This window comes from Pan paniscus, chromosome 6, assembly GCF_029289425.2.
Source record: "Pan paniscus chromosome 6, NHGRI_mPanPan1-v2.0_pri, whole genome shotgun sequence".
NCBI lineage: Eukaryota > Metazoa > Chordata > Mammalia > Primates > Hominidae > Pan > Pan paniscus.
The window spans coordinates 142,307,722-142,321,145 of record NC_073255.2 but is presented as its reverse complement, the minus strand read 5'-3'; the positions used below and the strand labels follow the sequence as shown (position 1 = coordinate 142,321,145).

Here is a 13,424-nt window from a genome sequence, read left to right as displayed (position 1 = left end):
CATTTAGGTTCTCTCTTTAACCATGGAATTATGGGAGAAAAAAGCACTGTTAGCTTGAAAACTGATGTGTAAATTCCTTAAGTTTGAAGACTGTGCCATTGATGTAAGGCAGGCTTGTCCAACCTGCAGCCTGCGGGCCACATGCAGCCCAGGACAGCTTTGAATGTGGCCCCACACAAATTTGTAAACTTTTCCTAAAACATTATGGCCGAGCACGGTGGCTCATGCCTGTAATCCCAGCACTTTGGGAGGCCAAGGCGGGCAGATCACTTGAGGCTAGGAGTTCGAGACCAACCTGGCCAATGTGGTGAAACCTTGTCTCTACTAAAAATACAAAACAGGCCCACGCAGTGGCTCATGCCTGTAATTCCAACACTTTGGGAGGCCAACGCAGGTGGATCTCCTGAGGTCTGGAGTTCAAGACCAGCCTGGCCAGCATGGTGAAACCCTGTCTCTACTAAAAATACAAAAAATAGCCAGGCGTGGTGGCAGACGCCTGTAATCCCAGCTACTTGAGAGACTGAGGCAGGAGAATCACTTGAACCCAAGAGGCAGAGGTTGCATTCAGCCGGGATGGCACCATTGCACTCCAGCCTGGGCAACAAAGTGAGACTCCGTCTCAAAATGAATAAATAAAATGATTATCTGGACATGGTGGTGCGCACCACCTCAAGGCTGAGGTGGGAGAATCACTTGAACCTGGGAGGCGGAAGTTGCAGTGAGCTGAGATCGTGTCATTGCACTCCAGCCTAGGTGACAGAGTGAGACCTTGTCTCAAAAAAGAAAAAAATGAGAGATTAAAGTAGAAGGAAAAAAGAAAAATGAGAGATTAAAAAGAAAAAAAAAATGAGAGATTAAAGTAGAAGTTTTGGCTGGGCACAGTGGCTCAGGCCTGTAATCCCAGCACTTTGGGAGGCTGAGGCTGGTGGATTGCTTGAACCTGGGAGTTTGTGACCAGCCTGGGCAACATGGCAAAACCCTGTCTCTAGAAAGAAAATTCAAAGAACTAGCCTGGCATGGTGGTGCACGCCTGTAGTCGCAGCTACTCGAGAGGCTGGGGTGGGAGAATCACCTGAGCCTGAGCATTTGAGGCTACAGTGAGCCATGATCATGCCACTGCACTCCAGCCTGGGCGACAGAATGAAAACCTGTCTCAAAAATAAATACATAAAAGTAAATAAATAAGTACAGTAGAAGTTTCTTATTACTACGATTACCACTAACAAGCAAAGTGTCTTAGAAAGTACAGCACTTTTTGGCTGGGCGTGGTGGCTCACGCCTGTAATTCCAGCACTTTGGGAGGCCAAGGTGGGCGGATCACCTGAGGTCAGGAGTTTGAGACCAGCCTGGCCAACATGGTGAAACCCTGTCTCTACTAAAAATACAAAAATTAGACAGGTGTGGTGGTGTACCCCTGTAATCCTAGCTAGTCTGTAGGCTGAGGTGGGAGAATTGCTTGAACCCGGGAGGTGGAGGCTGCAATGAGCCTAGATCGTGCCACTGCACTCCAGCCTGGGCAAGAGAGCAAGACCCCATCTCAAAAAAAAAAAAAGTACAGCACTTTTTATATTTAGAATATGTTTTCTTGCCTGTTTTTTTCCTTCCCTCCAGATACCCAGAAATAATCGCTTAATGTATATTCATAGCTACCAAAGCTATGTGTGGAATAACATGGTAAGCAAGAGGATAGAAGACTATGGACTAAAACCTGTTCCAGGGGACCTCGTTCTCAAAGGAGGTAAAAAGGCAGATGTCTTTGTTACTCAGCTAAGCTAGGGTTCAGTTAGTTGCCACTAGTGGCTTTAAAATCCATCCTGGCTATTAATTAAGAAAGAGAGATGTGGCGAGGCACGGTGGTACACGCCCATAATCCTGACACTTTGGGTGGCCAAGGTGGGTGGATCACCTGAGGTCAGGAGGTCGAGACCAGCCTGGCCAATATGAAGAAACCCTGTTTCTACTGAAAATACAAAAATTAGCTGGGTGTGGTGGTGCATGCCTATAATCCCAGCTACTCAGGAGGCTGAGGCAGAAGAATCGCTTGAACCCAGGAGGCAGATGTTGCAGTGAGCCAAGATGGTGCCACTGCACTCCAGCCTAGGTGACACAGTGAGATGCCATCTCAAAAAAAAAAAGAGATGTCTAGTAAGTTTGAGATGAAGGGACCATGCAAACTTACATTGGTTAGTTTGTATCTGTATTTTTAAAGAAAAAATGTATAGCTGGTTTGAGTAAGCACCTCGATCTCGAACTCCCCACCTCGGGTGATCCGCCTGCCTTGGCCTCCCAAAGTGCTGGGATTACAAGTGTGAGCCACTGTGCCCGGCCTGAGTAAGCACCTCTCTCTGGGCCTCCCTTTTCTCAACTCAAATAGGATTTGGGCTAAATGGATGGCTGAAATCACTTTCGAAACTTCGATCTAGGTCTAGCAAATAAATACACCTCTGGATGTGTCTTGTTAGCCAACCTTAAAGAGTTTCTTCAAGTCACTGGGCGCGGTGGCTCACACCTGTAATCCCAGCACTTTGGGAGCCAAGGCGGGCAGATCACGAGGTCAGGAGATCGAGACCATCCTGGCTAACACGGTGAAACGCCGTCTCTACTAAAAATACAAAAAATTAGCTGGGCATGGTGGCGGGCGCCTGTAGTCCCAGCTACTCAGGAAGCTGAGGCAGGAGAATGGCATGAACCCGGGAGGCAGAGCTTGCAGTGAGCCGAGATCACACCACTGCATTCCAGCCTGGGCGACAGTGGGAGACTGTCTCAAAAAAAAAAGAAGAGTTTCTTCAAACTCAAATAGAATGGGCATTTAGTATATGCTGTGCCCAAAATGTTCCCAAGACACTCCTAATATCCCATCTTCCATGGAGCCCATTGTGTGTGCCAGGCCTTGGCACTAAGCCCTGTACCTGTGTCTTTTAGTTTAAAGCCTCAGTGTTACTGTGAAGTATTTTCTCTGTTTTTTCAGGTGAGGTTTAGTCACTTGCCCAAAGTTCCATAGCTAGTTAAAAAAAAAAAAAAGAAAAGAAAAAACTGGGATTCAGAGTTCTATCTGATTCCAGACTCCATGTGTGTCTCTGGCATACTAGGCTACCATCTATTAGCTGAATACATGATCTGCTCATCTGCAGGCAGACCCCATAAACCCACTAAGGTTCTAACTCTGTTCAGAAATTTTAAATTATTTTTCCTGATTTAGCTTTTTTTCCTCATGCCATGTTGGTCACATCCAGTGTATTTTAATGTCCTGGGTGCCGCTGTGTTTCATCCTCTTAAGTACATTCCAGTTTTTTTTTTTAACTTTTTTTTTTTTTCCAGCAAAATGCATCCATTTATGATGCCACTGCAAATACGATTTTGTAGTATGGTGGCTTTTCAAAGTGTTTTCTTGTGTTACTTTATTTAAGAAAGATAGAGGAACTGATTTTAAATAGTAGGCATTCAAAAAAATGTGGATGCAGCTGAGAGATAAATGTTTTTAAATTTTCATTGAAAATTTTACTTTAGATTTGGTGCAGTAGCTCACACCCGTAATCCCAGTACTTTCGGAGGCCAGGGCAGCAGAATCACTTGAGCCCAGGAGTTCAAGACCAGCCAGGGCAACAAAGACCCATCTCTACAAAAAATTAAAAAACTAACCAGGCGTAGTAGCACACACTTACAGTCCCAGCTTCTCGAGAGGGCGAGGCAGGAGGATCACTTGAGCCCAGGAGGTTGAGGCTGCAGTGAACCTTAATCACACCACTGCACTCTGGCCTTAGTGGCAGAGCAAGACCCTGTCTCAAAAAACAAAAAAAGAATTTCTTTTACTTTTTCTAAGTCCTTGATTTTTATTTCTTGGGTAGAGTAGAAAAGACAGAAGGATATATATCCAAACTTAATTTTTTTTTTTTTCCTTTGAGACAGGGTCTCACTCCAAGACCCAGGCTGGAGCACAGTAGTGCAGTCACATCTCACTGCAGCCTCAACCTGCCAGGCTCAGGTGATCCTCCTGCCTTAGCCTCCCAAGTAGGTGGGACTACAGGTGTTTGCCACCACACCCAGCTAATTTTTATATTTTTTGTAGAGATGGGGTTTCGCCATGTTGTCTAGGCTGCTCTGGAACTCCTGGGCTCAAGCAGTCTACCCACCTCAGCATCCCAGAGTGCTGGGATTACAGGCGTGAGCCACTGCTCCTGGCCCCAGCTTAATTTCTTTTTCCTTCTTTTTTATTTTGAGAGGAGTTTCACTCTTGTCACCCAGGCTGGAGTGCAATGGCTTGATCTCAGCTCACCGCAACCTCCGCCTCCCGGGTTCAAGCAATTCTCCTGCCTCAGCCTCCCGAGTAGCTGGGATTACAGGCATGCACCACCATGCCTGGCTAATTTTAGTATTTTTAGTAGAGACGGGGTTTCTCCATGTTGGTCAGGCTGGTCTCGAACTCCCAACCTTGGGTGATCCACCCACCTTGGCCTCCCAAAGTGCTGGATAGGCGTGAGCCACCGCGCCTGGCATAATTTAAGCTTTTAAGTCACTGAACCTGTACCAACTTGTACTTCTGACTTGCTTAGATGTATATAATTTTAGAAGATTGAGTTCATAACAATATTGCCTATTTTCTTAATTTATTGTTCACTTGTGAATTTACAGCCACAGCCACCTATATTGAGGAAGATGATGTTAATAATTACTCTATCCATGATGTGGTAATGCCCTTGCCTGGTTTCGATGTTATCTACCCAAAGCATAAAAGTAAGTTCCCTGTATGGGGAAAATAGTTAAAACAAGTTTAACATAATGAAGCTACTATTTCAAGCATATATAAACTTTGGTTATTTATGACAGTCTCCCAGAAAGGGATGCATTCACATGGAAAATTTAAATTAAGAAACTCTACCTCTGAATCTAAAATAAAAGTTGAAATTATAAAATAAAATAAATAGGTCAGGCGCGGTGGCTCACGCCCATAATCAATCCCAACATTTTGGGAGGCTGAGATGGGTGGATCACTTGAGCTCTGGAATTCGAGACCAGCCTGGGCAACCTGGCAAAACCCCGTCTCTACTAAAAATACAAAAATTAGCTGGGCCTGGTAGTGCACACCTGTGGTTCCAGCTACTTGGGAGGCTGAGGTGGAAGGATATCTTGAGCCCAGGAGGCAGAGGTTGCAGTGTGCCAAGATCATGCCACTGCACTCCAGCCTCAGCGACAGAGCAAGACTCTGTCTCAGAAAAAAAAAAAAAAAAAAAAAAAAAGGGAAGGGGGCGATTTGTTAGGGAAATTGGCCTGCTTGATTGTGGAGTTGAGAAGTCCCACGACAGGCCATCTGCAAATGGGAGAACTGGGAAAGCCAGCAGAATGGTTTAGTCCAAATGTGGAGGCCTGAGAACCAGGGAAGCCAATGATGTAACTCTCAGTTGGAGGTCAAAGACTTGAGACCTGGGGAACCACCAGTATAAGTCCCAGAGTCCATAGGCCAGAGAACCTGGAGTTGACATCCAGAGACAGGCGAAGAAGGGCATCTGGCTCTGGGAAGGAGAGGGAGAGAATTCAGCCTTCCTCTGCCTTTATGTTCCATCCAGGCCCCCAGCCGACTGGAGGTGTGCGCCCACCTTGAGGGCAGATCTTCCCCACGCTGCCCACCAACTCACATGCCAGTGTTCTCTAGAAACACCCTCACCAACACAGCTGGCACAGTCCGGTCACTCTAATCAAATGCCAAACCACCTGGATTTCCCTCTGAGAAGAAGGCTGAGCTCAGTGCCTACTGAAGCAGTGAAAATAAATCATGTTTTACTAGCTGTTGGGGTCTCCCTTACCCCAGTCCAGTTGACACCCAAAATCAACTATCATAAGAAAGAAAACATTATTTTCCTCTTCTCTCTTAAACCTTTTGGGATCAGGAACTTTGCCAGTACCAATTAGAACATAAATTCAGCAAAGCCTTTGACAAAGCCGTTCATGAAAACCTTGTAGCCAGGATGGCCATTTGTAGACTGGATGGGTGATATTTCAGGTTTCTGGGTATGTAATACATGCATACCTGGTACCTGACAGTGCTTGATTGAGGGATCCCTGTTGTCCTTAGTGTGTGGTGAGGGACCTGTTCTAGCCAATATTTTTTATGAGTAACTTGAACAAAGAAATTTGCTTGTTATATTTGCAAATTGTGCAAAATAGTTAGTATTAATTATGTGAAAAATACATATTTAAGAATTGCATAATATTCTATTGCAGTATTAATTTTAAAAACACAATTTCAATTATTTGCATTTGTCCATCCATTAATTTATCAAATATGTATGACACCTCATATTCAATGTCTTATATTAGTTACTGAATGAGTAGAAGGCTAGCAAAAGTTGTAATAGAGGGGCAAGTTTGCAATAAATAATTTAGTAAGATGTTAAAAAAAAAAAGAACTGCAGAAGGTATTTAATAGGAATAAATGTAAATTCCCACATTTATGCCCAGTGATCAAATGCCTATAGAAAAGGCCCAGTTTGATAGTAGTTTGTATAAAAAGCTTAAAATATCTGGAGTTATTGTTGTATGTGAGCCTGTTACCCTGGGGCAGATAAAAGGTTTGGTGGGAAATACAGAAATGTTAAAGGAGGGACAGCTAAGGGAAGCATTGTTTGGTCTAGAGAAGATATGGCTGAAAGATCCAGTACTTATGACTATATGTGGAAGAAGACAGTTAATCCACTGTGTTCCAAAGCGTCAACAGAAGTTATAAGAAAATGGATTTCAGCTTGGAATAGGAAGAACTTTCTAATAATTGCATGCCTCACAAAGAAGTATTTCCCCATTAATGACTGTGCAAGCAAAGGCTGGAAAACTGTCTCTCTTGAGTGCTATAAAAAAGACTCTATATCAGGTGCGCGGGTGAGCCAGATGGTTTTCCAAGGTCTCTTATTTTTATACATTTATTTATAACTGCCTCTTCCAGAGAGAGTTTGAAGCCTCTGTATATGCTATCTTCCAACTCTCAGCCCATATAAAATGCAGTTTAGCAACTTTGGATGAAATGGCCTTTTGTAGTTGGCTTGGGAACCTTACACCACAGGTACTATGACTGGTTGCAAAAATAACTGAAAAATTGGCCAAACCAAAGCTCAGTACACCCTGTAGTCCTAGTTACTAAGTCACTAAATTTTGATTCCAGGGAACAGATTTTGGATTATAAATTAAGGTGACTAATTTTATTAGGGCAGTCTAACTGAACTTACATGTTACTCTCTTTATAATCTAGTTCAGGATAACTTGACTGACAAGCTGCATTTCAGCTAACTTTTTGTATTTTATATTAGTTCAAGAAGCCTACAGGGAAATGCTCACAGCTGACAATCTTGATATTGACAACATGAGACACAAAATTCGAGATTATTCCTTGTCAGGGGCCTACCGAAAGATCATTATTCGTCCTCAGAATGTTAGCTGGTGAGTAATCATCTAGAATGAGATAGAACTGAATTACCATATAAGTTGTAAGCTTTTGCTTCACTTTATATAGAGTCATGTACTGCACAAGAATTTTCAGTCAGTGACAGATTGCTTATATGATGGTGGTACCATAAGATTATAACACCATATTTTTACTTACCTTTTGTTTTTTTTTGGTTTTTTTTTTGAGACGGAGCTTCACTAGTCACCCAGGCTGGAGCACAATAGCATGATCTCGGCTCACTGCAACTTCTGCCTCCCAGGTTCAAGCGATTCTCCTGTCTCAGCTTCCAGAGTAGCTAGGATTACAGGCACCTGCCACCACACCTGGATAATTTTTGTATTTTTAGTAGAGGCAGGGTTTCACCATATTGGCCAGGCTGGTGTCAAACTCCTGACTTCAGGTGATCCTCCTGCCCCGGCCTCCCAAAGCGCTGGGATTACAGGCATGAGCCACCACACCTGGCCTTACCTTTTTTCTTTTCTTTTTTCTCTTTTATCTTCTTTTCTTTTCCTTTTCTTTTTCTTTTCCTTTTCTTTTTCTTTTCTTTCTTTTCTTTTTTTTTCTTAATAGAGGCAGGTTCTTTCTGTCACCCAGGCTGGAATGCAGTGGCATAATCATGGCTTCCTGCAGCCTCAAGCTCCTCTGCTCAAGCAATCCTCCCACCTCGGCCTCCCAAAGTATTGGGATTACGGGCATGAGCCACCACATCCAGCCTGTGCCTTTTCTATGTTTAGATGCACAAGTACTTAAACCATTGTGTTACAGTAGCCTCCAGTATTCAGTACAGTAACATGCTGTATAGGTTTGTAGCCTAGGAGCAATAGGCTATAGTCTGTAACCAAGGCGTGTAGTAGGCTATACCATCTGTGTTTGTGTAAGTACATTCTGTGACGTTTACACGGTGATGAAATGCCTGACGGGTTAGAACATGTCCCTCTTGTTAAGCAGTGCATGACTGTACTTTTTCAGTGCTTACAACCCAGCATATAAGTGTTTCATAAGTGTTAGTTATTATTGTTATTATTACTATTGTTACCACTACTGCTACTACTTTGTATTTTTCAAATCATCAAGAAGTAAATGAAGCTAAGCCGGGCACAGTGTCTCTTAAGTAAGCCCGGAGACTCCAGAGGCTGAAGCGGGAGGATTGCTTGAGGTCAGGAGTTTGAGACAAGCCTGGGCAATATAGTGAGACCCTGTCTCTAAAAAAAGAAAAGAAATAAAGAAGCTGTTTTGAATATAAACAGTTATGGGAAGTGAGTTCATTTACATTTTGTTGGCATCACTGAATTATTGAAGAAATGTGTAGAGTGAACTTTTTTCCTATTTCTAAAAACTTAGATTTGCTTACAGAGCTATCCCTGAGCAAATTACCTTACTTAGAATTAGCTGTGAGTTCCAAACACCGCTCTGGTTGTTTTAATATCATGTTTCTAGAGAGGAAAATATACTTATGTTAGTTCGTTTAAAAATACTTTATTGGAAGCCCAAGGTGGGAGGATCACTTGAGCCTAGGAGCTTGAGACCTGCCTCCGCAACACAGCAAGACCATCTCTACAAAAAATTACAAAAATTAGCCTGGTGTGATGGTGCACATCTGTAGTCCCAGCTGTTTGGGAGGCCGATGTGGGAGGATTGCTTGAGCCTGGAAGGTCGAGGCTGCAGTAAGCTGTGATCACGCCACTGCCCTCCAGCCTGGGTGACAAAACGAAACCCTGTCTCAAAAACAAATTTTAATACCCAGTATTATCTAAAGCTTTATTTGATAATTTTAAAATGAAATCCTGAACTAGTTGCCTATTTCCAGGAAATTATTTTATTCCCTATTTCCTTCTCTTCTCCATCTCTCTTACCTCCTCCTCTCTGGAGTATAGGCAAGAGGTCCACATGGTTGGACTTTGTCTTCCCCACTCCAGAGAACTGTTCCTTCTCAGTAACAAGCTGTTGTTGGTTGTGGCACCCAGTCTGGAGAAAATGTAAATGCCATAAGTAATTTGATCACAGCTGTGCAAAGTGAAGTTTACTGCCTCTCAACTTCATTTAAAAAGAATTGTCGGCCGGGCACGGTGGCTCACGCCTGTAATCCCAGCTCTTTGGGAGGCCGAGGCGGGCGGATCACGAGGTCAGGAGATCGAGACCATCCTGGCTAACACGGTGAAACGCCATCTCTACTAAAAATACAAAAAATTAGCCGGGCATGGTGGCGGGCACCTGTAGTCCCAGCTACTCGGGAGGCTGAGGCAGGAGAATGGTGTGAACCCGGGAGGCGGAGCTTGCAGTGAGCCAAGATCACGCCACTACACTCCAGCCTGGGCGACAGAGCGAGACTCCGTCTAAGAAAAAAAGATTTGTCAGTTGTACATTTTTAAAATTTTAATTATTAATGTGAAGAAATGGGGTTTCCCCATGTTACCCACGCTGGTCTTGAACTCCTGGGCTTAGTCAGTCATCCCACCTCGGCCGCCCAAAGTGTTGGGATTAGAGGCATGAGCCACCATGCCTGGCCCCAGTTGTGCATTTTTAAATAACTAATAGAATATAATTGGATTGAGCCTATTATATTCAGGCACAGTGGCTCACGTTATAATCCCAGCAGTTTGGGAGACTGTGGCGGGTGGATCACCTGAGGTCAGGAGTTTGAGACCTCCCTGGCCAACATAGTGAAACCCCATCTCTACTAAAAATACAAAAATTAGCCAGGCATGGTGGCAGACACCTATAGTCCCAGCTACTTGTGAGACTGAGGCAGGAGAATTGATTGAACCCAGGAGGCAGAGGTTGCAGTGAGCCAAGATCACACCACTGCACTCCAGCCTAGGTGACAGAGTTGAGACTCCATCTCAAAAAAAAAAAAAATTATATATATAAGCAAAACTTAGGTATAAAATCTGGCCCTGCTATATTATTCAAGATTCCTAACTATAATTATTTACAGTAAACTTACTTGTTTTTCTTGCTAAATAAATGATGATGAGTGGCTTAGTACCTTTTATGAAAGTTCACATTCACACTTATCTTTATTCATATGTTTTGAAGGGAAGTCGTTGCATATGATGATCCCAAAATTCCACTTTTCAACACAGATGTGGACAACCTAGAAGGGAAGACACCACCAGTTTTTGCTTCTGGTAAGTTTACTCAGTCATCAGCTCTGTGTTGACTTTGAAATGTTTTGTTAAACAAAAACATAATTTTTTTTTGAAAACTGCTCTTACAAGCACTACCACCACCCATGATTTCATTGTTGTGTTTTATGACCTTACTTTCACAATTATGGCTGGAAGTTAGTGATTAAAACCAGTAAATCCTCCTGAAAATAAGTGCATGTTATAGATGGTTGTGATATTAGGTGATGGAGTATTTCTCCCCATCCCCCACAGAGACTTACCAAAGGTGAGTGAAAATTCAGGAAGAGTCTAAAAAATTAAATTGGTTGGCCAGGTGCGGTGGCTCACGCTTGTAATCCCAGCACTTTGGGAGGCCGAGGCGGGCGGATCACGAGGTCAGGAGATCGAGACCACGGTGAAACCCCATCTCTACTAAAAATACAAAAAATTAGCCGGGCGTGGTGGCGGGTGCCTGTAGTCCCAGCTACTTGGAGAGGCTGAGGCAGGAGAATGGTGTGAACACAGAAGGCGGAGCTTGTAGTGAGCCGAGATCGCGCCACTGCACTCCAGCCTGGGTGACAAAACGAGACTCCGTCTCAAAAAAAAAAAAAAAAAATTGGTGGCTGGGCGTGGTGGCTCACACCTGTAATCCCAGTAGTTTGGGAGACCGAGACGAGTGGATCACTTGAGGTCAGGAGTTCCAGACCAGCCTGGCCAACATGACAAAACCCCGTCTCTACTGAAAATACAAAAAAAAATTAGGCGGGCGTGGTGGTGGGCACCTGTAATCCCAGCTACTCGGGAGGCTGAGGCAGGAGAATCGCTTCAACCCGGGAGGTGGAGGCTGCAGTGAGCTGAGATTATACCACTGCACTCCAGTCTGGGCAACATAACAAGACTCTGTCTCAAAAAAAAATTAATTAATTAGTTAAATTGGCATTCTCATCATCAAATTCTTGTTCTGTTTTTTCCCAGGCCATAATTTATTATTATTTCTTTAACTTTACATGCGTTTCTCTTTTGTGTTCTTCTGTCATCTGCCTTTTTGTGAAAGTTCCTGGGCAGAATTTCTGTAACCATTCAGCAGGTTCACACTCACAGATCTCTTACTTCCATGGTCTCATTCTCCGAGGCCCCCTAGGAAGTGGAGTCTAAGGAAAGCAGCACAGTTCTTTGTATTTGCTTAGAGATTATGTGACTCTCACTGGTCTGTCTGCAGCTGCCTTCATTTTCTGACTGTTTTCTTTCTTGCCTTGCAGAAGGCAAATACAGGGCTCTGAAAATGGATTTTTCTCTACCCCCTTCTACTTACGCCACCATGGCCATTCGAGAAGTGCTAAAAATGGATACCAGTATCAAGAACCAGACGCAGCTGAATACAACCTGGCTTCGCTGAGCAGTACCTTGTCCACAGATTAGAAAATGTACACAAGTGTTTGCTTCCTGGCTCCCTGTGCATTTTTGTCTTAGTTCAGACTCATATATGGATTTCAAATCTTTGTAATAAAAATTATTTGTATTTTTAAGTTTTTATTAGCTTAAAGAAGTAATTTGCAATATTTGTACATGTACACAAATCCTGAGGTTCTTAATTTTAGCTCAGAATATAAATTAGTCAAAATACACTTCAGGTGCTTAAATCAGAGTAAAATGTCAGCTTTACAATAATAAAAAAAGGACTTTGGTTTAAAGTAGCAGGTTTAGGTTTTGCTACATTCTCAAAAGACAGCAGGAGTATTTGACACATCTGTGATGGAGTATACAACAATGCATTTTAAGAGCAAATGCAACAACACAAATCTGGACTATGGATAAATAATTTGAGAGCTGCCACCCACAAATATAAATACAGTACTCATGCTGACTGAAATAATAAGACATCTACAAATTTATGAACAAAAAGTGATTGTCATTATCCTGCTTATGTACTAGATTCAGGCAAGCATTATAGACTTTTCGGTTGCAGTGGCTTTTGCATTTATATTATCAATGCCTTGCAGGAACGTTGCATTGATAGGCCCATTTTATTTTTTTATTTTTTTTTTCGAGACAGGATCTCACTCTGTAGCACAGGCTGGATTGCAGTGCAATCCTGCAATTCTCAATCTTGCACTGCAGCCTTGACCTCCCAGGCTCCAGTGACTCTCCCACCTCAGCCTCCTAAGTAGCTGGGAGTACAGGCGCGCACCACCACGCCTAGCTGATTTTTGTATTTTTTTGTAGAGACGGGGGTTTGGCCATGTTGCCGAGGCTAACTCCTGGGATTACAGGCATGAGCTGTGCTGGCCGGGTTTTTTTTCTTGATGTAAACGTGTACAGCTGTTTTATTAGTTAAGGTCTAATTTTTACTCTAGGTGCCTTTTATGTTCAGAACTCTTTCCACTGGACTGGTATTTGCTCAAAAATAAATAATGGTAGAGAAGAAAACTATAAAAATGGACAAGGCTTTCTTCTATCAGTAGCGTTTACCCTTTGTCACCAGTGGCTTTGGTATTTCCATGTCTGGCATTGCATAAACTCTGGTGTGAAAGGATAAATATGCCTTTCTAAAGTTGTATATCAAAATTGTATCAATTTTTATTTTCTATGATTTCTAGAAACAAATGCAATAAATATTTTTAAAATCTCCTTTCTACTGGTTATGTAAATAAATCAAATAAATATATCAAAATGAGTGCAGATAAGAATCTTGACCTTGACTAAAGGTAAGGAACTAAATGAATGTGGGATCCTCATCAGAAATGGTGGTGACACCAAAATGTGTTGTGATCAGCTGTGAAGTAGGATAATCTGAGTCAAATGCTACGAATAATTGACTGTGTTGGACTGGACTCCAGGTTATTGGAATCACTCACCTTCCAATGTGCTTTATGGAGTAGAAAAGAAAG

General features: G+C 42.8%; 1 protein-coding gene across 7 annotated transcripts in view; it reads left to right on the top strand.

Annotated features, from left to right (window-relative positions):
- The window catches only part of PUS7 (pseudouridine synthase 7), a 65,406-nt gene extending 52,242 nt beyond the window's left edge, over nucleotides 1-13,164 (top strand). For 4 of the 7 annotated variants that reach the window (XM_057302925.2, XM_034964722.4, XM_003811186.7 and 1 more), the window contains 5 exons: nucleotides 1,612-1,738; nucleotides 4,630-4,731; nucleotides 7,293-7,422; nucleotides 10,466-10,557; nucleotides 11,796-13,164. In XM_057302925.2, the coding sequence (XP_057158908.1) occupies nucleotides 1,612-1,738; nucleotides 4,630-4,731; nucleotides 7,293-7,422; nucleotides 10,466-10,557; nucleotides 11,796-11,932 (588 nt within the window). In that variant the 3' untranslated portion in view covers nucleotides 11,933-13,164. The remainder of the gene's footprint in view (nucleotides 1-1,611; nucleotides 1,739-4,629; nucleotides 4,732-7,292; nucleotides 7,423-10,465; nucleotides 10,558-11,795) is intronic. The other 3 variants (XM_063606328.1, XM_063606326.1, XM_063606327.1) reach the window with 1 other exon arrangement.
- Nucleotides 13,165-13,424: the final 260 nt, after the last annotated feature.